Below are 27,916 nucleotides of genomic sequence, written 5' to 3' on the forward strand. Positions count from 1 at the left end.
TCCTCAAAATAAAACACACCGGTATGTTCGTTTATTGCAACAGATACTTCATTACCTTTGACTGGTACCAATATTATGACCTAGCTTCCTCCTCGTACGTTCAATCGGCAGGATTTTAATCTCCTCGATAGTCAAACGATCCTATTATACATCTTGATTCTTATTCGACTCCGCTGTAGAGCAACGAGTCAAAAGCGTCTAAGGCTTTTGGTCAAGGAACGCATACTTCCGCGTCTACAAGGTCTTGCTGCGCGAAAAGAATATGGCTTCTCGTTTCGGTCAGCCATAAAACAGCTGACCGACTAAACGCTGCTTTTCCGCTGCGTCCGTTTCGCATATTTTCCAAATATGCCCTCGGCGCGTCTATAGAACGGCTTCATCGATCTCTGTCTCGAAATCGACCGTCGCTCCCACTGTCAAAGAATCGAGACGTCCTCCGAGTTCCGGTTCTGAGGCAGCATGGCAGTTCTCTCCTCCATCTGAATGGTCCCAGTGTTTCGATTCATTTCAGGTTGCACCAATGGCATTCCTGGCTGGATGTTCATGTACCTGTGCGGTTGCTCCTCATTCTGTTTGAAATTCTGTAGACTAATGACTGGTCCCGTCGATGTCTCCGTGTGGTTCAGTAAAAGCGGCCTGGAGCTGTCCAGATCGCAGGCTATATCGCCCAACAGAGAATCATGGTTCTGTCTGTCGTCGTGACAGTTTATGTCGAGCAAAGGAGGACTCGGCATTTCTAGAGGACTCGGCATTTCCAGAGGACTTGACGTCGATGTGGAGGGCAAGGTGGTTGGATGCTGAGGTGGCCACGATAAGGAGAATTTACGAATGTTCTCTGTTAGCTGCATCTCGATCTGTCCAGTATGTTCTATCTGCACGCTGGCTAAAGGAACGTCTAGACATGGCGACAGGATTCGAGGATTCGTTGCCAAGAAGTCGACGATCTCTGGAGCAGTTGGCCTCTTCGTGTGGTCTATCCTCCAGCAGGAATACATCAGGTTCTCTCTGTGGAACGGGAAAATATTTGAGTGTTTTAGTATTGTAAAGTTAGTAGTGGGTTTTTAGTGAAGATAAAAAGTGGTATGTGATGGTGTATGAATTTTTTAGAGTTGTTATACTTACAGTTGAATTTTGACTCCTTTAGGAACAACTAACGAGTTACCATTCTTGACGTGGGTCAAGACTTCGTTGTTGCTCATGCCCTGGAAGGGGAAACTACCGAACGTGACAATCTCGTAAAGTAAAACACCATAAGACCAAACGTCCGAAGCTGGAGTGAATATTCCGAGACCTAGGGACTCTGGTGCCATCCATCGCACTGGCAACATTCCTGAAACAAACATTTCAGTGGTTTCAGATACCTTAGCTATCAGAATTATCTAATACACCCTCTTGATCATAGATATATTCTGTACCTTTGCGATTAAATTTGTAATAATCGTTTTCATACATGGGCCTCGTCATACCGAAGTCTCCTAGTTTCACCACGCGCTGAGCATTCACTAAACAATTCCGCGAAGCCACATCCCTGCAAAAGAAGAGATGAAAATGAAATTACTACACCTGAGATTCGAGCAATTTGTAAAGATACAAAAATGACTGAAATTAAGGTACTTTACCTATGAACGTATTTCAACTGCGCCAAGTAGCTGAGAGCCCTGGCGACATCCAACGCCATAGCAGTCAGCTTCTTGTTAGAGATTTCATCAGAGTCTTCATAGCTGTGGTCATTCACGAGGTGCCTTCTCGCAAGAAGGTAAGTCTTCAGATCTCCATAAAGCATGAATTCCATAACTGTCAACACAGGCTCACCCTTTATGCATACGCCCAGCAATTTGATGATATTTTTATGGTCGAATCTCTTCATCACTTCTACTTCGCTAAGGAAGTCCACTTTTTGGTCCGTGGAGCTTCCAATCTTCAAAGTTTTCACTGCTATTGCGAGCCAGCCTTTCTCAGGGAAGTACGCTTCACCACCATAGACTGTTCCAAACGCGCCCTCGCCTAATTTTCGATTAATCACTACTTTGTCTCGGGGTATTTCCCACTTATCTAAGTCAGCACTGTCTGCTTGCGATAAGTTCAAGCCCAGAGATTTGATGTACTTCTCGTGAAGCCTTACTTTCTTATCGTACCTAAGAAGTAGAAATAAGCATATTATATTTAGTATCAAATAGTAATACTTTTAACTATTTCACGATGTAAAAATATGTGAGAAATCACTCACCTTCTTTTGATGATGATGAATCCAATGATGAGTATCACACCGAACAAGCCGAAGCCAAGGAAGTTGACGATAACGAAGGCAACTTGGCAAGATACATTTAAGAAATCTGCGAACCCAGCGATGAAACATTGCTGGGGTGGCTCGGAGCCATCGTCTGGCATCGTATGCGACAACCAAACAAGGGCAGAGACGTTTAGATTTAATTTTCCACCCACTACTTCATGCTTCGTTTCAGAAACATTCGGATAGAAATTGCCGATCAGATGAGTCTCATTATTGACGTACTGGACAATATTGATTACTGAATATCTTGAAGGACCGCCTAGGAAGTTAATTCTGCCTGACACCTATAATGAACCATGATTGATTCCTTAATTTGCTGAATTATCTATTGCTAATCTATTGTTATATATATATCTACTGCCAGTCTAGATCAGGCTTGCACAATTGGACTCCCAAGATGAGAACTATTTTGACAAGAAAAGGTCTCAACTTGTTTCTTCACGATTTCTAGCGGTACTTCTCGAAAAATACTCCGAGAAGTTATACAAATCTAGTTTAGGTAGAGTAGTTTTCTACCCTCTACATACCCCGTAGAAATCAGTTTCACCAATGATGTCCGTCAACCGATTGATAGTCTGATCACTGTGGAGGTCGAAAACGTAGCTCTGGTTCTCTCGAAGCAGTCGATCGATCGCATAAGCGTACGTCCACATAGCATCGTAAGCGTACCCAGCATAGTTTGAGGGCGGCTGATCGTAACTTCTGCATTCCTCTTCGTAGCGATTGCGCCACTGACGTACCGTTATTCCTTCTTGCATTAAGTCATCGTCAGGGGCGTAGTACGCGTGCGATAGGCCAAGATGACCGTTTATCGCTTTACTCATCTCTGCCGTAGTGCAAGACACTTGTTCATTCTCCTCCTTATTGTAGCGATCAGTGTCGTACCATTGAGGTCGGAGCCAGAGAGGGAGGAACCAGACGTAGCCCTTTAATTACATGATATAACAAACTTGAAAATGTGAAATAATTTTCTAAAAAAGCTTTCAAGTTAAATTTGTAGGGTTCTAGATCTCTAAAGTTATTTTATGAAGTAGTTTCTAATTTTATATTAGCGTAACAAGTGATAAACACAAGTACCTGAACAGCTGTCATCTCTAATTTGTAAGCCTCGCACATCACTTGCCGGGCTACCTGGTCGTACACATCAAGAATGATGATCTTCGCCTTTTTCTGTTTCAAATCTTGCAGATACTACAAATTCAAATGTTTCTTCATTAACTTTGTTGTGTAAATTTTATGGCATTCGCGCGACATGTATGCATACACAAAGAATTTTTAAAGAATTGTAGGATTCATAATTTTTCTGAAGTGTTTTATAAACCACTCTGGGTTAGAAAAATATTAATATAAAGGAACAGAATTTGTTAGACTTATTGATTGCGTCAAGAATGGACAAGCAGTTTAGTTTAACTAATAGATAAGATTATTCAATATTATCGGTAACAATATGTTAATATTAATATTCATAATGGATATTTTCCATAATTCCTGCATGTGTTCTATCTACAATGTAAAGCATTTTTGCATAATTTATTATTAACACGAATAATTGATTAGCCCAAATCATTTTCACTTTGTTCCCTAACTGCGAAGTAATTAGCACTCTAAATACCACTAGAAACTGATCAGGACATACATTCGAGTAAGTGCCTTTCTATTTTATTCTCAAAAAAAGCTTTCATAATCGCTGCCAAACCTTACCTTAGTCATCATGTCGGCTTCCCGTTCCCTAGGAAACTTGAGATTAGCGACGAACACGATCCCATTGTCTCTCAACGTGTCCTGCATATAGGATATGTATTCCGTGTACTTCTGTCCATCTTCCGTCAACGATGCCACTCGATGCCAACCCAACTTCTGCAGTAGCTGCAGATAGACGTGTTTATACTGTTTATTCTCCCCAATTGTGCGGAAGAAATAGGGATATTTGGAGCGATCGTTGAAGCTGGATCCTTCAGCACTGTAGCTGATCACCACCGTCTTATAATGTTTGGAAATGCCGACCAGCGGCTCCACAGTTTCCGAGCAAGCTGGGCCCAAAACGCCGATCAGCTTCTCGTAATAATTATGCACGATATAATCGATGAAAGACTTCATTACCATGTCCGACTTGCACTGACCATCATTGGCCAGCACCGTCAGATTATAATCCCTGAGAATGGTGCTATTCATGTTGATCGATTCCTTGGCCATTCTGGCCGCAACTAGGATCGACTTGCCTGAATAAAAAGTCTCACTCATGGGGAATATTCCACCCACATACAGCACGTTCTTGTTGGAGTACTTCGGCGTCCACTCTAGGGTATAGTTCAGATTGTCTCTGAGCCAGCCACAGGCGATCTCCTCCTCGTCGGTCGTTCCAGACAGCCTGTTGTAGCGATCGATCAAATCCTCGTACATCTCGTCGGTGAATGTGGCACGATTGATCGTCTCGAACGCCAGTTTCGCGATGAACTCTAGCTTGGACCAGACTAGCTTGGTCAGTCTATGTGACTCGTAACTGCAGCAGATCTCGTTGGCCTTTGTCCCGCAACGAGGGAAGCCGATTGTCGCGAAGTCCCTCGCTTCGTGCGGAATCACGGTGCTCGGAGCCCAGTGCATGATCACCAGAGACCTGGAAAACACGTTCTTCTTGGAATCGAAATAAAGAATGACGCGTGTGTTTTTCTCGAACGGGCCCGAAAATACGGTTGTTGCGCCTGCAGAGGCTGGCTTGATAATAAAAAACGCAATAACCGGTGAAATATTTGGCGGAACGGAATGGCTTCGCGTTGGTTGTGTTTGCGTTTCGGGGGAAATAGAGGTGATCGAGAAACGAACGAGGAAACGATGTAAATTGAGTTAGTGAGACGAGTTGGGTAAAAAAGCGAGTAGATATTTCGTGCTTGAATTTTAATCTATTGACTCTACAGAAGTTCGCAATAACTAGCTTATACTTAGACCTAAAAAACATTTTTATTTCTAACTATTTATGACTATTCTAATTTTCGCGTTAGCTGGCAATGATGAAAATTCTAAAAAGAAATGGAAGTCTTATCTGAACTAGACGGCGAAGCTTCTTGACGTTCCCTGCTTATACATGAAAATCGCGAATCTAAGCCGCATGCGGTATTCATATATTAAAAAATATTCCGAAGCAGTACCTGTTATCTGGCGTTGCGGCGTTGCGCGAGACCTGTAAATATTCCTTGGTCAAAGTTTCCAGTAGGTGCTTCAGATTGGGCCCGACCCAGGCCACCTTCACGTACAGCTGCATCGCTTCGATATCGTCTATCACGAAATCGGTGACATCGAGGTAGCTGGTCAGTAACATGGCGCAAGGTCGCGACGTCTGTCCATGTGGCTGGCAATGCTCGGGAATGTACATTCCTTGGTCGCAGTACGTCTCGTTGCAGTAGTACGAACCAGTTGTTAGGTCCACGGTGAAGTTTCGGATTCTGTTCAACGTGACCTCATCCACGTCGAAACGCGCAGCTGTCTCTGGCCTGGCGAATGTTACCCAACTGTCGTCGAGCCTAGATAATGCTTTGGGGACGAACCAGCCGAAATGACCTGGCGGGGCTACGGATCCGCATTCCTTCACCTCGTGTAAATTTAACAGAGGCATCGTGTCTAGCTGCGGCGGGATCCAGGCCTCCATGTTCACCATCGGCAGAGAGGATCTGATCGAGGGAACGAGTGATCGTGAGATGAGGCTTCCGCGGGACCAACTACCACCCTTTGCGCTCTGATTCCTCTTCTGGTCTTGAAAGATAGGAGGTTTAGAGGAATCTTTGTAGTTTTGTTTTAATTGAGGATTTGTGGATTCAAGAGGAATCGATTTTCAATCGAAAAGCTTTTAAAGATCTAAAACATTCGTGTAAAATTTGTTGTAGTTGAAAGTTTTGAGTACTTTCGAAATTTGTTCAATTTAACCATAAATGTCAGAGTAGAGTGTGTGTATTTTATTGTGTGAGCGCAAAGGGTTGTCATGTTTAATGTAGTAAAATACTTGTCCCAGAGTACTTACGTACAATTAGGAATAAAGTAGTACTTTCAAAAAAAAAAAAAAAATAAAGTCTCAGAAAACAAGTACTCTGGGAATATACTTTATAGCTAAAGAAAAAAGAGCAGTGCTTTACATTTCTTCCTTGGCGTACATTATAGCAGCGTACGTCACATTGTTCAGTCTCTCAATGGTCTCAGGTACTCTGAACTTGTCATCCATTTCAATAATAGAGACTCCCGAGTATCCGAGCACCTCTGTCAAGAAAATCTTCATGATTCTAGAGGCAAGGCGGTGAGTCACCCTGCGAGAGACTTCGAAGTTAATGTCCAGCGTGTGACCATCCAAGTACACCATCCTTTTTGGGTTCACCTCTGTCAAGTTGAAACAAATCGGTATTCAATTTCTAGTCACAGATACCTACTTTTCATAGGTTCAAAAACATGTCGAACGTGAAGCAAAACAACAGTAGTGACGTATTTTCATTTTCAAGCCGATAGTGTTTCGAGTTCTGAACCTCGATTACGTATTACATACTAGTGTCTAATTATATTTGTTTTGTAAGGAAAATAAGGAAAATGAATATTCTATTTTCTATATCTAAATTCCAGCTCGAACTAGAACGTTTTCAAAATGTGACGCATATAGTTCGGTCATACAACTACAGATATAGTTTGTCTCCTAGCGAAATCTAGAAGACGTAATTGATCTAAAACGACGATTTACCTTCGAGCATCGTCAGACAGCGGTTCGAGGTAGCGATCTTCGCGATTGCCAGAAGGACCAGCACGCCTAGTATAGATCCGGCTCTCAGCATCGTGGCCTTCTTCTCCTGCAAGGAATAAATTCACATACTGTTGGATTTGAGCAGATACAGTTGATGGATGTCAATGAGACAGCTCGGAAGAGATATTGCCCCTAGTGACCCGTTACATCACACTCAGCGAAGCATCGATAGCATCGCTTTCGGAGCTGATTGCCGCGCAAACATTTCGCTTTATAAATGGGGGAACAGCTGAATATTTAATTATTCAGATAACAGCGATATCCGTTAGCGTCAACGATACTGGAACAATCAGGTCAGTCATCAAGTAACACCGTCAAAAGTTCATTGTAACCACAAACGACTGATGAATGGGCTACTCGTCACTCGTCGGACGCAGGTGTTTGCGAGTAAGATTAGTTGGAAGAAGACGAGAAGGAGGAAGCAAAAAACGGGAGAGGACACAAATATAGTTGAAAAGCACTGAGATTCTTGACGCCGACGTTCTTAACACCGTAAGAGGAATATAACAATGAAAATGCAAAAACTAGTTGACATGTTTGACCCGGAAAACTTGAAGATCAAAGCATACGATTGCGTCGAGGACACTGAAACGAAATTAACATCACAAGCCTGACAGGCGACATCAGCGATCATCCTATTGTTCTTCGTTTCTCTTCTTTTACGGGAAAGTATGCACCATATTTGGATACTCCCATCTATAACTAGGTATTTACAGTACATATTTGGATTATAGTACTGTTTTAATGGAAGTCTCTCTAATTGGATTGTTATTGAAGCCTGTAAGAATTCTCTAGCACGAGTTACGTTAAAAATCTTATCAACACGTGGGCGATTAGCAATGAACCTGAACTGATTACATAATGGGCATAAGAACTACCTGTAGGACAGTCAGAGAGACTTCCATTAAAACGATGATACGAACATCTTAATCAAGTTCTACCAAGCGTCTAAATACCTCTGGACAGTGGTATATCTCTTCTATCAGGGAAGACGAGACAATCCCGACAGTCGATACCTTCGCGATTCAATGAACACCGACATACACAGCGATAATAAGACTTCGCGGTTACGGTCTAGATAACGATGCACAAAGAACGCACGTACGGATTTATAAATAGCGACAATGTATCGCGATGGCACACCTAAACAGCTGTCGATAAATTTATCGACGAAAAGGAGAAGAAACGTGTCCAGAGAGGGACACAGAGAGATCTTCTTTCTCTTTGGCCAGCAGGCGATTTAGACAGGTGGGGCGCGTGCGACGAGCCGAGGAAAGGGATATCTGCACGCTACCAACGTTTGTTTACAACGACGAACAGAAGCACGAGCGACGACGAAGGTGACAAGAAGCAACGATCGCCACGTGCTATTCTTAGCCATGGGCGGCGGCATCGCGACGACGTACGCGGCGCTTTGACTTTTCAACCCGTGCACGCGTCGCGACGTGGGCGAATGAACTGCGTCGTTTCTGCGATCGACACACCGATTCGGAGCTCGCTCTTATTTTCAATCGAGCACGATTTATCAGCGGCTGCACGGCTTCTCCGAGAACTACGGAGATTACAGGCGCGTTCCTGCGAACACGTTCGTGACTAACGTTCGCTGAACGAGTACTCGAGCCAGGCTTGCGGAACAGCGCTGTTCCGGGAACCAACTGATTAACGATTCACTTTACACGTTGGAACCTCTGTGACTGAGGTGGATGCATTCTGGTGCATACTATTATTTTCAGCGTCATTCATGATACTCTGGGCAGTCATGCGTGGTTTTAGGTAAACACGTAGGTATGTTGCTCCAACATTAGAGGGCTTTAGAGGAATTTTCAGATCCACCTACGCGACACTTCTTGAAAATGTATCTTTTGGCCTGATCTGACTATCCTCGCGCCTAAAGGTAGCTTTATGGACGATTTTATTCGACTTTATTCCCATTTCGAAGTTTGTAAAGATATTTTAGGTGTTAATTTACACGCTAATGGCTTGCTTTTACCTCGTCAAATGCGAAGACGAGAAAAAATGGGAAAATACTTCCAAGAACGAATGTGCAGCTTGAGAACAGACAGTTGCACACGTCAGAGCTCTTGTTTTCCATCAGTCAGTGACCATAAATATGACACAAGGATAAATTGGTACGCCCTGTTTTTTAGGTACCATTGACACTGTTAAATAGCATACTATGTAGAACAACGTCATTCGAGGAGACAAATGATTCACGGCTGCTTCTATGCGTCAGTCTTTGTTTTTGACTAATTGATGTTGTCAATGGCGAGGCAAGAAAGAGTTTGACATTGGAGCTCGTCCTTTAAGTTGCGTTTCTGGCAAAATAACATCGTTCCAGAGACCAGTTTAGGAGCAATTACCTTCGGATATCAAAGATTGTTTTTAACCGTTTGGTGTTCTTGGTTATGGGACGGTAAAGAAGTTTATGACTTGTTTGTGGCTGAAGTTGATGTCACTGCCGGCTGTCCACACTGGTTAAAGGCTAAGACATGTACCTACTGCAACATCATTCTTGGGATCGACTGATTTACAGCTTTCTTTGTACGCCTGAACCTCGTGTTTTGATCCATTTGTTGTTCTTCGGTGTTAAACGACGAAGACGAGTCTTACTCTCTGTTTTTGTATACCTCAGTCACTACTCTGGTGCTGTTTCTCCTTAACGCTGCTCTGGAATCAATATTCCTCGAACACTACCGTCGAATCAATGTTCCTACTTATCAATGTAAACTACTTTGGCATTCGCGTGTTTAGGCACTGACTACGGTCACTAAGAACTATTCTAGAGTTCATGCTCTTTATATAATTAGACGCTACTTTGGAAAATACTCCCTAGACAGGTGAAGTCATTTGCCACCTCCAAGCTAAATGTGTCGTAACCGTTTTAGGTGTTTAGCATGCTGCCGTAGTACGGTAAACTCGAAAACTAGGATGACGCTGGTTCTTCCACTTTGTGCGTCAGTAGTTATCTGCCAGATAATCGCATGGCCTGTACCTAATGAATAATTGATGATTGTACTTGTCGAAGTGGGCGAGCGATTTCACGGCTAGTTGGAATGCTTTGGTCTCTGTGGGACCGGATGTACGTGTTACTTTCTTCGGGAAACCTGTCTACTTCGTCCTAATTATAGTCTTTCAATATATCCAACTTCCTGCTGAACCCATTCATGACATCTTCATGAAGTTTATTATTATACAATGAAGCATTTATGACAAGCTATATAAGACGTGACCTATCCCAGTCACCTTTTCAATTCCAAGTCCTGTGGAAGTTCATTCTGAATACTGATTCAAGAACATTGCAATTATAAAGAGATGTTGAACGTATGCATACGTGAGAGTACTCTCGAGGAAGTTAATTATTTTTCCAGGTGTTTGAAGTAGATCCAAACTAAATTACAGAAAAATAAATGAATCAGTGTTAATCAGCGTTCCAACAATCGATCGCTCCAGCAATCGGCGTTCCCGAAATCAACATTCCACAAACACGCTCCAAAAGTAGAAGACAGCATTCTCGCCTGCAGTTTCCCCGAAGCTACCATTCAGGTAGGCAGATCAGCTGCATATAACGAGCGAGTGACACACCTTCGGAGAATGAGCGAGCATTCTGTACAGCGAGCGTACTCGACGGCGATACCGCAATTTATCGGAACTAGCGCAGATATTTTCATCGGTGTTGCGTCACGCGTACAGACTATTATGAAGTGGTGAACGAGAAATAGCGACGTATCGACTCGACATTTCGAGGTGGGCGACAAGTGACGCAGAAGAGGACTCCATTAGTCGCGTATATCGAAGACGTCGCAATTTACACCTTCGGGGAATTAAATCGACTCGACCCGACGACCCGCTTTATCGTCGATGAATAAAACATTATGGGAGGCCTGTTGACGGCGGAAATAATTCGATTAACCTTTCCCGACGCACGGAACTGCCTTTTTCTCGCCCTTCTTAGCTGCCTCGAAAAAAATGCACTGCGTTATAAAGAGGTCCGATCGACGAGCCTCTTTCGAAGCGGAGGCATCTTCTCTTATCGTTGGACCGTCGCGTAATTTTAATCGTAAACATATTTGCTCTAGATTTTCCATTAAGACAGCAATGCTTGCGTGTAAACAACAGATACGAGAAGGCTGGTTATCCGCGGATGATATAGGGGATTGAGCGTAGGCGCTGAGGAATCTGTATTTGTTTGTTTCTGGAGTTATACCCAGGATAGACGCCTGAAGAATTAACCCAGTAAAGTCATCGACGATTTATGTACGCTAATTTCTTCTGTTATTCGTAATTTCTAAGTGTCAGAAACGAGTAAAAGGTCAGAAAGAAATTTATTCGTTCGAGACAGGAATATTACTCCGTCCATAAATAATAATGGTAATATTATACTTGAGGAAAACTAACAGACGATCTGGGTTCTTCAAAACTTAATTAACTGAATCATTTATTCAGGAAATGCTTGATATGGATACAAATATCCTCATTTAAAATTTCAATCGATTTACTTTTCTTTTTGTCGCGACCTATGAAGACGCAGTTTCCCGACCAGCCTCCGTAGTAGACTTACGGATAAAGCAATTCCTCTCGTCTCTCAAGATTTTCTTTCCCACAAAAACAGCCCGGAAGCCTTGATTTTCGATTATCTTGGACATCCTGGAAGAGGGGAAGAGAAAGTTCATCCAACCGAGCGTCACGTAAAAATAAGAAACAAGAAGATCTCGTTATTCAATCCCGATGCTCGACGATCTATTTTCAGAGCGAAAACGGATTCCCCGAGCAAGAGGGAGTACTTCGACGCCACTGGCTGTGCAAAGACACGCGCGCGTACGCGAGCGAATAGATAAACACGTTCATTAAGATTAGTGTACAACTGCGCGCGATACGGCGAGTTAATTGAACGAAAAAGGAGACAGAGAGCTTTCAAGGCTTCCACCGTTCGCGAGGAACGCGTGGCGGTCTTTTTCTCCGCTATCGACCGACCAACAGAAAGAAAGGGAAACTGTTTTCGACCGACGAAATCTCTGCTCGAAAACAACTGGCGAAGAAACGGCGAGGTTTTCGATAGGCTCGCGTCACTGCGGCTTCGTTTACGCGCGAAGTATTCTGAGAAGCCTCGCGCGTATTGCCCTTACGGGAGTACTGAGAAATTCGAGTCGAAAAACTGCTGTAGGGAAGCGATAAATCAGAGTTGGTTTACAGAGGGGGCGAGACCCATAGATTCGTGGTTAACGCAGTTTCACGGTGCCACTGGCCTTCTATTTTTTTCTGACTGCTACCAGAGCGATCGCCTGGCCTTCTTACGTGGAGCTGATAGCGTGGAAAAACACACCTGAGCGAAAACACGCTCCAACGCATGCGAATAAATGTTATACGCGGCGAGCACGCGCCGCTAGAACCGCGGTTTCACTTTTCCAAGTTCAAGCCGCCGTTGACCCTCGGCTGGTGCACGCCGAGGCCGAAACGAACGCTCAGCTGTTCATTCACTGTTTCCCGCAATGGATTCGGTCGACTTTAGTCAGTTACCAGATACGTAGTCTTGTAACTTGATTTTTTTTATTGATTGTGTAACGTTAAGATTCATTTCATTTTCTAGTGATTATGCAAACAGTCTGGAGACTTTATACACGCTCCGTAAATTGACATTTTTTAGAATGTGTGTCAGTTTTTATGATGGTAGGAGTGGTGAATTGTTTATGAACTGAAAACGAAAGTTGTTTATTAAAACATTTTTATCGTTTCCCTCTACATTTAAGAGATACAAGAACTTCAAGTTTATCTTCACTTTATTTCACTTTAAAACGTATCAAAAGAATGAATATGCATTACGAAAGCATTTAAGGGGAAATTGTGGCGCCAGGTCAGACGTGACACAGAAGTTTGAAGTGCCAAGAAGCTTTCAGTTTTTGAAAAATAAATACGACGATAATTTTGACAGCTGCAAATAATAGAAAAAGATACTTTAACAGTAGATTGCTTTGAAGGCAAGAGAAAGAAAACAAATTTTCGTTTCTTTAGAAGCACCTGCATAGCATCGATATCGCGAGGAAACGAGATAAACTCGCAAATGCAGTTGACACAGCGAGGGGGAGGAAATCGAGCTTGAAACAACTTTCTTATCAATTGTTTTTCCCAGCGACGCGGAAATGCAACGCCTCGCAAATGGTATTTATTGCGTCCGATAAACGGCGATATCGACGATACGTCACGGCGAAATTATTTTGAGACATCGTGAGAAAACACGACTCCTCGAGGAGGGTATGGCACTTCCGTGTGCTGCGACAGTGTTTATCGAAGAGAGGACAGTGTTGAAAATGTTCCAGATTGAGCCAGCATGTTTCTTCAGTGTCGACAAGCGTCGATATCGACTTGGACACAATAACACGATAATGGCAATCTCTTCCATGGGAACGAGCTCGTTTTAATTTAATCGCTAATCCAATTACGAGTCATCCAAGCGTTCTAAGGTGGTTGCGTCACGGTAAGGGTTGCTTGTTACTCTGATGGCCAATAAATGGTCAAGTAGGGTACACGGATCGCCTGCTTCATTTTACGCCTTGTCCATTGGATATTTTAATGGATTAATCATAATAGACGAGATTATTGATTTTCTAGAAAAATGCGTCAGAACCTTCTGATAGAAGAATTCATGAAAGTGTTGGAGAAATGTGTGAAAGTAGGATAAGAGTTTTTCAAAGAAAAAGATGATTGAGCTGAACGTAAAAATAATGAAAATATGAGTAACGCCACGTGGAGTCAGTGAAATTGCATATGTATGACAATAACTGCATCGTTGCAAAGCAAATCAGTTTTAAAATAGGTACTAAAACTAAATTATGTTGCGGGAATACTACCGAGTTAAGAAAAAGCACTATCAGTCTAAACTGTACTACACGCGAACTTTTACAATAATTGATGTGTACCATTCATGTTATAAATATTAATTTCGTGACACTGTGTTGCTCCAATTAGGCGGCATTGTTATGAAATACATGATTAACCATTGACAATCTTAGATAACAATTAGGTCATCGTTATGTGACTTACTAAAGTGTAAGCGTAATATGCGTGATGTGTACAATTATTTGATACTTAGATCGTGTAACTGATTTCGTAATTCAAGTTTTTGTGCAGATTTGATTCGTGGAAGCAGTCAAGCAGATCCATTAAACGTGGTTATTATGGACAGATTGAAACCATGTTAGATCCTGGATTCCATATTTTAGCAAGAGTTACGAGAAAACTATTAAACAAGATCACAAATAATTGAGGAATCATCAATTAGTGAAAGGTTTAACACGTGAACATATTCGAAAGTGAATTTCACTTACATTTCGAATCACTTAATAAGCCTCATTTTAAAAACACTTTGAAGACAAGTAATCGTAGATTCATCAGTGACAATGGAAGTTATATTGTATATTAACAAGTTAACTGCTGTGGGAATTGCCCACGACCGTCGATTTGAATTGAAAATGTTTCCTTGAAATTCTCACAATAAGTTCCAATGTTCACATACTGTCAAATGAAAACAATATGACTAAAGTGCATCATCGAAATACTCTTATTTTCAATCAACGCATCTCGTACGTAATTGTACATATTAATCTTGAATAGTATATCTGAACAAGTTGCGAACTAGTCCTACTAATCTTGACTGTCACATCTCCATTTGACACAGACCCAAAAACAATTGGAAAGTGTAAACACGCGACATCGTGCAAGAGTCAGTTTCTACACTGTTTCAAAACGTTTCTTGTCTCTTTGTCACGGTACAGAAGCAGGTTCCATACAATATCGCAAAACAATGTTTCCTATACACTGAGGCACACGAAACCAACGCGTGGCAGCCAACGTGTTAACACACTCTCAATAACGTTACCTACACCTCGACGAAACGTATAATTAATACTCAAATTACCAATGATAAGCGCACACTTATTTCTACTAGAGGTCACACTGACAAGTCTTCGAGTTCTTTGACTTCTTTAGTTTCATTTAACACAGGTCGAAATGAATAATTCCAATCATTCCGATTGTTTTAATACTTTGGTATTAATTACGCCAGTGACTGTGAAAGTGTCAGAAGCAATATAGTCGTCACTTTCATCGTGAAACAGAATTTCTAATTTTTCTAAAAATGTTCGAACTATCCAATCTTAAACTCTTAGATATTAAACTCATGATAGAGGGACTTTCATAATTACTGACACAGTCATCGAAGGCGCGTTACCAGAAGGCTGCAGGTACATGAAGCGCATAGCTAGAAGCGATACGATCGAAAAGCAGGGGTCGAAGAATGATGGATGATGCCCCAGAGCGATCGGGTGCGTCTACTTACGATCGACATATTCAGGGTAGCGAAATCAACGAACCGGATACAGGTCGCCTCGACCAGGCAACGATGCGTCAACTAGATAATGGTAAAGCCCTGCGGACCGTTAAAATGCATCGCTCGCCGTGACGTATTTCCTCGTCGAAAGCCTCGTTCCACTGGTCACACGTGTGCGTGCGCGCCGATACGTGGACTTTCAATCCCGTCGATAAAAGTACGCACGGGACGGCCGCCCGCTGTTGTCACTCGTTCGCGGATTGACGTCACGATGACACTTGTTTGCCTCAACAGCAGCGTATGTACACTAATCGATAACGATAAACAGCGACCTGCGACTAGCCACGACGATTTCTCAATGAGCGAAAAGAAAACGGAGAGCAGACGGTATTCGATCGCCGATTCTCGATCACCAGTCCTCCTCCCCCGACCACCCACAATATTTGTTCCTCCGTGACGGAACGCGAGCTTCTTCGATCGTGCCTGGCGATTTACGTCAGTTGACTCGACCCAGGAGGACTCCAGGCTCCACGCAGGCGCCCGTCGTTTGCCCTCGGTTTTCGAGCAAAAGGGGTCGGGTCGCTGTCAACGAGTTCCCGAATTCGCGACTCTGGTTCGGTCCTACTTGCCACGGGAACGCGGCGTCGCGAGTGGCCAAGGTTAACCGCGATAAATCGATCCGAGGCGACGAGACGCTGAGCAAACGAGCGCCAGCTCGGCTTTAGACAGTGATAATGGAGGAGCTGAGGCAAACAGTGGGCGAAAGTGGTACAGAGGAGCGAGTCGCTGGCGCGTCGAACGTCGAGGAAAACAATGATACCGCTTGGAAAATTGCTGTGCGAATTAATCGCGAGCGCGCTGACCAGTTAACCTTGCTGTGGCTCGCGAGCTCCGAGGTTGCTTGAGAATTCGCCTGTTCTGGGAGAGTCGAAGGTCTCTTGGACGCTGTACTCCGAGGGGAGTACACCTGTCCTTTCGTTCCTACGGATCGACGCAGTTTCGTCGCTCGAGACGAGTCTCCGACGTTTTCGCAATCGAAATTGCTTGATGTTTGAGTACGACTTAGCACCTCGCGCGGACGTGTTTGCCTGCTTTTACCGAGGTGATGGAAGTTTGGACTTCAGTTTACGACTTTTCAGCAAAAAATATAACGCGCGTGTGTGCCGAATGAGTAAGAAATGGGGAAGGTGTGGAAAGTTGTATAAGGTGGTCAATAAGTGACGGTCCATGTTTCGAAATTAGGAAATTTCTGAAGTCTTATCAATTAGAGAAAGTGAGGTGCTCTGATTCTATTTTAGCTGCTGAAAATATGAATAATAATTTTCTTGAATAATACATTCCATTAGAATGTTCATAGAAATAGTGATGCTAATATCTGAATGATCGATGTGACACTTATTTCAAGCATTTCCTGCGAGATAAGCGTGTTCCATTTAATCTGGAATCTCTTTGCACGTGTCTTGCATCAGATAGCCATTCGCAGAAGAGCAGCACGATGCAAATATGTCAGAATGGTTAATATTTGTTCCATGCGCTATTGATCTGAGCCACCCGCACCAACAGATAAGGAAAACAAAGACGATATGGAACCGCGTGTTTTAGGTTTCTCTCGTTTCTTTTACGAGAATCGTAAATATTCTCGGCGCGTAAAGTGTCATTGTGTGACACTGCAATTAACCCTTCCGCTGAGCGGCTTTCGCGGTTTTTTCCCGTATGACGCACAGCTTTGGCTCAATGGATGTTTATGAATGCGATTTATGGCACGGGAAACATGCGGTATCGTTATAAGCGGCTTTTCGGTGAATTTAAAATATCCGAGATGACATTCCATATGGATCATATCTCTCACCATGGCTGCTTTCAGATTTCCAATACTCTGTCTACAAATCTTCTCAACTTTCTGAGTTTCAGGAATTCTCGTACTTCTATAATGCTACAAATCTCATAATTTATCGCTATGCAAAGCTTCAGTGTAAAAGAAAACAAGTACTTAGACATTGCACCTTCCACTTCACATTATTTCGTGATTACGCGTAATTGAAATACTCATCTATTTCATGGACGCACAGGTAGGAAGCTAGAACAATAACAATCAGGAGTCCAAACACGGCTCGGTGCTTCAATTAATAAAACTTTCAGCGATCGGTCGATCGTATAATTGAATCGCCAATTTTCGACATAGAAGGAAGTACCTACGTAAAATTAAAAGAGAAGATATCCAAATACGTCAGTTCCACTGAACGAATCTCAAGCGCAAGGAATCGTTTATTGTGAGCATAGTATAGACACGTAAGGTGGATTTCCAAGGTTCGCTGTCGTATCCTTGAGAATGAAATAAAGGCTTCGGCTCCCATGGGAGGCGTTTGAGAGTGGTAGACAAACAAGCGGTTAATGCACGGGCTTTCGGTCATTAATGGAATTCGCGGCGCGGTTTCGCGCTCTGACAGGAAGAGAAACCGACGTCCCAGCGATTCCCACTAATTAATCCTCTGCGTTTGCCAGCTACAATCACGATCCATAAACGCAGAGCCGTACACGCAAGAGGCGCGCGTCTGCGGCAATGGAGTCAAGGTTCTGTGAGTAACTGCAACTTGTTCCACGGAATTGCAGTCGCTCTGTCCTGTAAACAAGTTTCATATTCATGCCACAGTCACGTGGTTCTCCTCTGCGTGGCGACTGTGCATCTACCTTGTGCGCGTCGTTCAATTTCCCACACGGTTGCCAGGAATCGAGAGAAAATACGCAGTCAGTTTTGAATAAAGCGACTAGAGCAGAAGAAATTTTGGGAGACACGTTTTAATATTAACATTTGGTAGACAATTGAATGTTAAGGAGGAAAGAAATGAATTTGAATAAAAAAATTACATTAAAGTTTGAGGGATTCGTACAAATTTCGAAATTAGATAATAGTAATTGTTAACAATATTGCGATGAACAATAGAAATTGTTAATAATCTTATCTGTATAGCTACATTGATTATAATCATTACTTTATGTAAGGTATTCAACTTTCGCGGAGTATTTCGTGGTAAGTTTAGCTTGGCGGGTTTCACCAACCAATCAATGGAATCGATATCATACTCTTAGTCCTTTTGAAGGGTATAAATACAACCCCGAGATCATTAATTTCTCAGATGCTTCCCTGGCTTCGCCGGGGAAGGATCTCCCCTGAGCCCTGGGGGTCCATCGGGTGAGTACCCTTCAGGTACTCACTCAATGGTCAGGGATCTCCTTGTCGCCCTAACCTTTCCACCCCCATGTAGGGATTCTTCCGTACTTCCTAAGTCCACTGTCCACTATCCACTTTCCCCCCTCACCTGTCCTCATCCTATTTTTTTCCTCAGCCCTCTCTTTCCTTCACTTTTCCTCCTCCCTCTTTCTTTCTCCTCAGACCTCCCTATCCTCACTCCCCACTCTCCTCATACATCCCCTCTTCTCCCTCCCCACTCTCCTCATACATCCCCTCTTCTCCCTCCCCACTCTCCTCAGACCTCCCCTCTGCTCCTTTCCCAATCTCCCCAGACCTCTCCTCTCCTTCCTCCCAACTCTCCCCAGACCTTCCCTCTCCTCCCTCCCCACTCTCCCCATAACTCCTCACCCCTCTCCTCCCTTCTCTCTCTCCCCAGACCTCCCCTCTTCTCCCTCCCCACTCTCCTCAGACCTCCCCTCTTTTCCCTCCCCACTCTCCTCAGACCTCCCCTATCCTTCCTCCCCACTCTCCCCAGACATTCCCTCTCCTCCCTTCTCACTCTCCCCAGACCTACCCTCTTCTCCTTCCCCACTCTCCTCAGACCACCCCTCTTCTCCCTCCCCACTCTCCTCAGACCTCCCCTCTCCTTCCTTCACACTCTCCCCAGACATTCCCCCTCCTCCCTCCCCACTCTCCACCCTTCCCCCTCTCCCCAGACCTTCTCCCTCCTTCCTATCCAGACCTCCCCCTCCACTCTCCCGTGTCCCCTTTCTCCGCAGAACTCCCCTTTGATCCTTCCCTGATTCCCTCTCCACTCTCTTGAAACTTCCCCACTTCTCCCTCTCCTGTCCCCTTTCCCATTGTCCTCATACCTCCTTCACCTGCATCCATCCCCTCCTTCTACAGACCTCGGTCTCCTCCCATTATATTCTCCTCTAACCTCCTCCAATTTCTTTTGAATCCTCTCCTTAGCATGGTCCCCATCCCCCTCCTAAAATTTATATCCTATTTATTTCATTATGGTAAATTACGGGAAATTTGGTAGAAATACTAGCATTAGAAGGCCTTCAAAACTACTGTACAATGTCGAAAACCGTCTCGTACCTGTAGTGCGTCATTCTCTGCGACAATTCGTGGTGCGTAGTAAAGATATTTCCGATCCTATACGAGAAATATCCTTGAGTTCGGCCAACCCACTACGCCGTTAATTTCGAACGTGTAAATATAATTAGAAACATTATTGCGAAGCGAGTGGTGAGTTCAGCGCTCGGTTCCGCGAGTGCTTTATTTTGTACTCGCATTTTCTTTATGCTTCTACATTATTATCACATATTGTCGTAAAGGTTGCAAACGGTTAGATAACGCAGAGGAAAATAGAGCATATAATACATTAAAATAAAATAATGCTTGAAGACTTGCATTCGTTGAAGGACTATCCAAAGAGTTTCCTATTGCTAAGTCGAACTTAGATTGCATCCTCTGCTTGGAGTCTGTGGTACTCACTGCTGAAGTAAAATAAATGTAAGAAGATCTGCGAAGTTAGATAAGTATTCTTGTCGACTGTCTGGCGCGATACTGGACGATTCCCCTTAAAACTGCGTATCTCCTTAAAATTGCTACTTCCTATATCTCTTAACAAAATCTCAACAAATTTTGAAAGATTCTCAATCCAGAATCACCTGGTTACATCATCAACTGAGTCACTCACAAATTCCTCCGCGCCACGTGCCCACTAGACTCTACCTAGATATGCGGGGGTAAAAATTCCAACATACATCGAGGCTAGCAAACGTGCCTAGATATGCGTGCCAGCCGAGCGATCGGGGTGTCAAGGCCAAGCATGCAGTGGAGTTGTCGTAAGGCAGGTGGGTGGAAGTCATCGACCTGCTTTTGTGCATGCGTCTGCAGCGCGTGGAATGGCGTCTGGTCGCGCGTTAAGTCGCACTCAGGAACTCGGCTGGGAAAAGGCAAATTGCTCGATCGTAGAGCGACAACCAGGCTTGAAATCGAGGTAAACGTCCGTTTCATGCGCGGACGTGCTTGATTATGGCAACCATATGCTTGAAAACTGTGTGACGCAACTGTACGGCAAGAAATATTTGGCACACGACGCGAAAAGTTCTACGGCGTAGCTACGATCCGGAGGTAACGGGATAAGTTAGTAGATGAATGTGAGACGCGACATAACTCCTGGCAGACTCCTTAGAAAATGTAAGAAATCGATGGGAAACATCTTACTTAAGCTGTATCGAAATAAAGGATTACCAGAAAATCAGGGAGAGAAATAACTGGTGATTCCGGGAATGGTTAGATTCTTAAAGAAGATCTATCTTGGTTGTAGAAATTGGAAGAGCAATTGTTTTTGTTTATGAGTTGTGCTATTCTTGGATCGAAAAGATGACGCTTTTGGATTCCCAGATCTTGGGGATATGCATTTGGTAAATACTCTTCTAGGTATCCACGATGTTTAATCGTCTAAGAATGTTTACATCGAGGTGCAATAAGTAACAAGGATGTGAGTCATTTAATTACTCTTTATCTCATGCTCCGTTTGCTCATTCTTACGTGAGCTACATACTTCAAGATTCTGTCCCTCATAATTATTGAGGAATGTGGGTCATTGCAGCCCCTTCATAAACTCTTATAAACTCAGGTACAGGCTTCTAACCTTCTCGAATTCTGAGATATATAGCCTTATAAATAGCTTCATTTACTTTAATAATAATTCGCAGCGAGTTTCAAAGGTGTCGACGGTTGCGGTCAGTGAAGAAAAAGTTGCGGTCAGTACCAATTTAACGATTATCGCTTCGTAGCCAGCTACGTCATTGTTAATGAGCAATCCTGACAAGGCGGCCATGCGCCAACTATAGTAACGACGCGCGGCTATAAAAAGTGCGTTTGTCGGCGTCGTCTCGTAATCAGCCAACGAAAACGTGCGCGTCTCGTCCCTGACACACGCGAGTCTATCTGGTAGCAGCCACTAACGATCCACTACGGACGACGAAAGCGTAGCGTGGCCAAGTATATATAGAAATCGGATCTACGACCTCCTGCGACACGGTAGCCATTCCCTCGTTGCACCATCGAGACGTGGCTTGCACTTTCGTCGTCTTGAAACGACGTGCGCCGCAGCTGACTCGCTGCGTCATCCGCGGTTACGTTGCTGCTTTCGTGATAACTTTAGGGGCTGTTGGAAACCACCAGTTGACCTCCATTCAAAAAATGAAACGTGACTGAGAAGGAGACCAGACGCGCTGGCAGTATTCGAGAAAAACTGTTTTGAAGTACTGTGGAGGAGTGATCATGGGAGTCTAATCAGAAACTTACGATTTTCATTATCAGTTTCTCTTATAAGAACTCCTCTTGTGGCTTCTAATCTTCTTTAATTCATTTTAAGTCTGACTCAAATTATATTTGTCAAGATTGGTACGTTCCAGTCTTTACTTACAGGACAAAGTAGTGTCCCTCTCTCATGTCTCCTTTAGGATAGTATCACAAATAGGAATTTGAGAGGCACAATTTTAGAAAATTCATCCAAAGATTTCATATGCCTCACCTACTGCGTTTTCTACTTTTACTCAATCCGACGCGTCCGTCCCTTGGAATATCTTCAAAGTATGTTACGCATGAGTCAACCACAGCATAAACTATCAGTCTATGACGACAGGATACATGACTCTGTCGTGTCACAATGTAATCAGAATCAAACGCAGATTTTTTGCGTAGAGTTTATCGCGAAGTTACGTGGTCAGGGGAATTTGAACGTCTGACCACAACACGCCCTTTCCACTAGCCTGACGTAGCCTGATCTGGTGTCATCAGAGCGAATCGTTTGCTCGATTTCCTATTTCCGCGTTACGCTACCGTTGCATCAGTCTGTTTACTATTTAACTACGACTTTTGACTTCCAAACAGCAGAGATGGAGTCTTCCCGAGAAGTGATTCAGTGGTACGGAAAAAATGATTTGCAGTTTCTGGCATGTTTGCCAAGCTAGATAAATGCAACGGCGCACTCCTACTTATCTATGGAGCGTAAACCAACGAGCCGTGGCGGGTGAAGGAATAACAACACTCTGCAAACTTTCTCAGTGACGTCGCTTGGCTGTTGCAAAAGCTGACGAAACGAAAGCGCTTAGTAAGACGACCGCGTAACCTCAATAACTTCGACAGCATTTTCGGAACCAGTGAAAGCGGATTTTGATGGTTACGCAAATAATGGTGTTTATAAAACGAACAGTCGTCTAGTTTTCAATGACTTCCTATTTCCCCCCTCCTGTCCATGCTGGAATCTAGGGAAACATTTATCTCTCAACGCACTCGCGCGAACAATCCGTCTTTCTGCACGACGATTAGCAGCCGCGGGAAATACTGCGCAACAAAGTTGTACGTTTCTAGTTCTAATTTAAGATAGTTGCAATTCATACGACTGTGAAGACTGTTTCTTATGGGAAAATTATAAACAAATATTTGTCTCTGTTTAAATATTATACTTTTGTATTTTGGCTAATAACTTTGCACAATAATTTAGAAGTATAAACTACATAATTTATTCACAATTATAATAATGTATCTTATGAATGATAAAAAAATTTCAAAATATAGGTGTATTAGAATTGCATCGAAAATTGTGTAGAAATTATCAAAGGGTTATGATGATTTTTTAAATAAAAACTGTTATAGTTAACTCTTCAAACAAAGTACTCCATTAATGACGTGTCGCAACTCTGTTGGCGCCTGCTACAAAATACTCGAATCGTTTCCGGGCACGAGAGACTGGGGAATGTTTTTCGTCGAAAAATAACTCTATCACAAACAACGTCATCGTCATCACTGGCTGAGTCAGTGAACGCAGTGATCACGTTGTGGCTACACGCTTGAGAAAGTACATCATCGCGTGTCGATCACTAAAATAGCAAATCATTTTGTGTAGGAGGTAGTGCGAAGCATCATTTCGTAGAATCTATTATAGCACGTCTATTCCTTTTCAATGTTTTCCTGTTTTCCGCCAAATCTGAGCTGCACTAGCGTATCCGCTGAGTCATTCCAATGCTGCATGATTCTGAATTCTAAATCATCCAGGTTGATTCATGCATTGACAGTATGATGATGTTGGCCAAGAGATATTCTAATCAATAGTATCGGTTGATCAAAACCTCTGCGATCGTTGTGGGTGGATACCATGTAGTAGTAGCATGGAATATTCTTTAGCTGGGTTTACTAAACTTCTGGCTTGAGTTAGCAAATTCATCCCCATTTTAGAAATTCGGGAAATCGGATGAGGTGCTTCAGTTCTGAATCAGTTTACTCTGAAAGACGAATATGCATCAGAGTTTTCTGAACACTGAGTTGCACAAACGCATGGCGTGGCTAGATAAGATTCATAGAGCACAGATCGGGGGATTTACATAAATGCGCGGTTACAAACAACGAGTTCTTTGGGAAAATCCAGCTGTGACGTAACGACAATTCAACGGAACTTCGCGGACAGATAGTGCGACCGATTTCCTTGTGGAATGGGATCTCTTGAAGCTTGGGAAGCTTAACGGGAGCCGAAAGGAACGAAGCTGGGGAGTTACGTGCCTTCCAGTCTTGGAGGATTGAGTCACCAGCGTCTCGCAACCCAGTTCCGATTTTATCTCCGCGCTGCAACGGTGCAACGGAGCCACTAGACCTAGCTTCTCCCACCGGGGAAAACCGAGCAGCACGATCCAATTGCAGGAAACCATTCGTTGTGTTGTACACGAGCGAATATGCTCGAACTAGCGAGGACCTTGACCGCCAGTGAGTACTTTATGGTGAGAGGCTGCCATAAACCTGGGACTCCTGGCTGGTATGTTTCCTCTGGGAGCCTTAAATCCCCTGCAAGCTGATGCCCCAAGACAATCCCTCCGCGGAAAGAGTAAACTTCTTTTCTAGCGAATCGAGAGGCAATTTGGGCCTGTTCCCTATGCGGTGCATTGTCCTAGAAGCTGTGGGACGGAGAGCTTCTTTAGAACGTGAATCTTCACAGATGGTAGGTAGGGTCTTCGAGGTACCAGGTGCGTTCCGTCGATGATTCTGAAGGAGCTTAGGATAACGTTGAAAATAGCTTCGTTGAGCCTTTTAGAATATATTAACCTTTCCAGGATGACGTATCCAATCGAAGAAAATAGCTACTTAGTTGCGAAAAATGTATAGATATGGTGTAGAAGATAAATCTATTGTCAAACGCTGTCAATCTTGATCTGAAGTACCATCTATCTCTGATATTTATTGCTGTTTGGATTCCATTGTAATAGTCAAGAGACTATGAAAAAATCCTCGATTCCGTAAGCTTCCTTCACCTTGATTCCATCATTATTCGCAATTCTCTCAAGGGCTCGATCAGTAGACAGGCTTGCTCCGATCCGTAAAGGCCACACGAATCTCAGCCAGCCTACTTTAGTAAGAGTACGAATGGACTGAATGATTCTCAAGAGGAATGCTCGCATTCGAAGAACTGTTTTGAAGAAATAAACGTGTTCGTCACTTTTTCAGAAATACGCGAAATCTGATACACAAGGTAAATATTGCTTAGCAACGAATCAGAAATATGTGGCTTCTCTCGCAAGGAAATTCGAACAATAATAAAACTTGTTCGGTGGTCGTAAATGCAAAAGCAAGACGGATGTCAACGACAGACGAGATTTCCATGGAAATTGCAAAACAAGACCCAGCGACGGCGCTAGTCGAGACCAGCGAGCAAACAAGTTTTTTCGCAAATCATTGACTTGGACGATTGCAATTTACTTCTATCTACTGGAGTACCGTGACAATGACTATCGTAGACAAGGTCGGCCGATTGGAGCAGAGAGACAGGGACGGCGAGAGAGGGGAGCGGCAAGGACGTCACGACTGATAGAGTAAGAAAAAGTAACAGATTCTCTCTCGCTCTCTCTTTCTCCGTCTTTGGAGTATCTTATTCTATTGAGAACACTGTGTAGGGCCTGGAAGATACGACCAGCTGCCGAATTTGGTTGATTTTTGTGATTAACGCAATGACTGTAGAGTTCCATTTGCTGACGGTTTCAGCAGATTTTACGTAGTAGTCCTAGTTTCAAACGAAGCTGTTTTCGACGAATTGCTCTTAAATTTTTTTATGAGTGGAACTGCAAAGTTTGTAATATGTAGATATATGCAAAATTTTGTAATGAAATATAAGTAGTGGAAAGATTCAATGAGTTTTCCATTATCTGAACGACCCAGTTACGTGAATTGTCTTCTGCTCCGATATGCTCGAACAGTTTTACTACATCGTGAAAGTCTAATTGTGGTACAATTCCACGGCATCTCGCTCGTACTCCATTCAATCGTCATTTACTTCCTGAGATTGTCTTTTAATATATTTCTTAGAATCCAGGAACTCCGTTGCGTTTTAAATATACAAGATGTTTTAAAGCTTTGTATACATAGTAAAGAGGACAACATGGGTTACAAAACGAAAAAAAAAACAGTCTTGGCAAACACAAATACGTAAAAGAATTCTTCTTAGAACGTTCAGTTATTGGAAAGAAATTATTTTTTAAAAGTCCTGTCAACTTCTTTAAAACCGGGTTTGTAAATCGGAGCATAAAATGAATATTCACCGAATGAATATTCAAGCATGATTTTACATTAAAGCAGAGGCTATGGTGATATCAACGTTGGCAAATAGGGGAAGCGATAAAAACGACGGTTGATCTTTGTGAAGGTTCAACATATGGGGAAAATGCGGAAAAAAATTGAGATTATTCATGAGACACTCATTCTCAGACAATTTTATATTTAGAAATTCATATTTTTTAAATATATTGTCATCTAACATAGTAGTAGTTAATTTAAATTTTTACGAATTTTTAATCTAATTTTGGATTTTCAATTCTACGGCGTATTATATAAATTTGAATATTTTCATTCAGGAAGAGAATTCTTGAAGCATTACAAAAACAAGTAAAAGCTACTTAATTCCTGATCCGATGGATTAGAACTTTCCAATTTTCTCCATAAATTTTACTAGCCAATTACGTTTGGGCCCTCAGGCTACTTCAAAACATGGAAAAACCATTCTAGATGTAAATTACAAGCACAGGAATAATAAAAATAATAATTTAATCTATTCGATCTTGTTCCCCAGTCACAAGTAGTTCTGTAGTGCGAACGAAATCCATACTCCAAGCGCCATGGGGTTACGCTAGGACATTTCGATGTTATCTACCCTTGTACCCTATCTCCGAAGACAAATGTTTATACGAGCCTTTTTCATTATTTTTATGTCCCCAGTTCACCCCTGACATTAGGTACTTCCAGATGTTTTGAAACGTTCCACATATTCGGAGGAACAACTGGAAATATTCCAGTTACAAGTAAAAGCTCATTTCTCTCATTTCTCCTCCACAAGTTCCAGTAATCACTTAAGCCTGCAGCTGCAGTTACGAAACATCCTGCAGAAATTCCAGTCGCATCGCAGGTATACACAAACAAGGATCGATGCCCGTGATCTCCGAGTTTCGCGAAACCAGCTACGCGTCGGACATGACTATCAGACGAAAATATTTGTTCGCGCGAAAGATACTGTATGACACATGGGGCAAACATCTTTGTTCCATCCACGAAGTCAAACAAAGCCGCCCGTCGTCGTTCATCCGAGCGCAGAATCTTATCGATCACCTGGCGAAACGAACCGTGGTCCGTCCGATAACGCTTTCTTTCGCAATCACCGCGCGGCTGATTCTCTGTTTATAAATCGCGAATCGCGCGAAACCCGTCGACGACGTCGCCTCGACGCGCTCGGCGACAGACAGCAAATTACCGGTCGTTTGATCGCTAAGAATCGTCTAATAGACTAATCTTCGGCTCCATAAATTCTCGTTAACTCTTCCCAGTCGGGCAAATAGATCTAAAGTATTGTCAGATATAAATAGAACTGTCCCCTTCGCGATCGACGCATCATTTCCTTCCGTCTTACGCGCTAGACAAAATTGACACCAATTTGCGCATACTTACTTCATTACGTAGAAAGGAACCAACACTCTCGTTCTCCACTTATTCTCCGAGGAAGCCCATCAAAGAGTTAAGGACTCGCGTGGCTCGGCACGTACGTGGACACACACCTATGACATTGTCCGTGTCCCATGAACGGAGACATCGCGTAACCAGCGAACTATCAATGGAACTTCAGATTCCTTTGCGTGCTTGCTCTTCCACAGAACTTCACGTGCCACCGATTTCCAGGATTCCCAAGCCTGTTTATCTAATCGCCCCAATGCCTCGACTCGATCGCCACTTTTTTCTAGGTCAGCCGTTAGGCGACACTTGCTTGTCACTTGGTTTGTCCCTGTGTCGCGTCCG

At 43.2% G+C, this 27,916-nt stretch overlaps 1 protein-coding gene and 1 long non-coding RNA gene across 4 annotated transcripts; one reads left to right on the forward strand and one right to left on the reverse strand.

Moving 5' to 3' along the window:
* Positions 1–394: 394 nt before the first annotated feature.
* On the reverse strand, positions 395–27,692 carry LOC143183059 (uncharacterized). 3 transcript variants are annotated; one of them, XM_076384451.1, is made up of 12 exons: positions 27,572–27,595; positions 7,002–7,107; positions 6,430–6,649; positions 5,434–5,952; positions 3,992–4,904; positions 3,368–3,481; positions 2,818–3,216; positions 2,228–2,574; positions 1,620–2,135; positions 1,416–1,528; positions 1,123–1,330; positions 395–1,005 (listed from the first exon to the last, which is right to left on the reverse strand). In XM_076384451.1, exons 2-12 carry the CDS (start codon positions 7,090–7,092, stop codon positions 417–419), a joined length of 4,029 nt encoding a protein of 1,342 aa, XP_076240566.1. In that variant the 5' UTR covers positions 7,093–7,107; positions 27,572–27,595; the 3' UTR covers positions 395–416. The 3 variants fall into 3 exon arrangements, with proteins under 3 accessions (XP_076240566.1, XP_076240565.1, XP_076240564.1); XM_076384450.1 differs by having other exon boundaries at positions 417–1,005; positions 3,368–3,421; positions 6,412–6,649; positions 27,572–27,692; XM_076384449.1 differs by having other exon boundaries at positions 417–1,005; positions 6,412–6,649; positions 27,572–27,692.
* On the forward strand, positions 16,630–17,566 carry LOC143183400 (uncharacterized). Its single transcript, XR_013002595.1, has 2 exons — positions 16,630–17,450; positions 17,521–17,566. It is a non-coding gene; the product is annotated as an uncharacterized LOC143183400 (long non-coding RNA).
* Positions 27,693–27,916: the final 224 nt, after the last annotated feature.

This window comes from Calliopsis andreniformis, chromosome 9 (genome assembly GCF_051401765.1).
Source record: "Calliopsis andreniformis isolate RMS-2024a chromosome 9, iyCalAndr_principal, whole genome shotgun sequence".
In the NCBI taxonomy this organism is placed as follows: Eukaryota; Metazoa; Arthropoda; class Insecta; order Hymenoptera; family Andrenidae; genus Calliopsis; species Calliopsis andreniformis.

Bases quoted from the DNA above. Each gene is read 5' to 3' on its own strand.
- LOC143183059 (XM_076384449.1), bottom strand. From the start codon at position 7,092: ATGCTGAGAGCCGGATCTATACTAGGCGTGCTGGTCCTTCTGGCAATC. The intron at 6,650-7,001 runs GTAAATCGTCGT...TCAACTTGACAG, and splicing joins CTGTCTGACGATGCTCGAAG to AGGTGAACCCAAAAAGGATG. The intron at 1,529-1,619 runs GTAAAGTACCTT...CTTCTTTTGCAG, and splicing joins CAGTTGAAATACGTTCATAG to GGATGTGGCTTCGCGGAATT.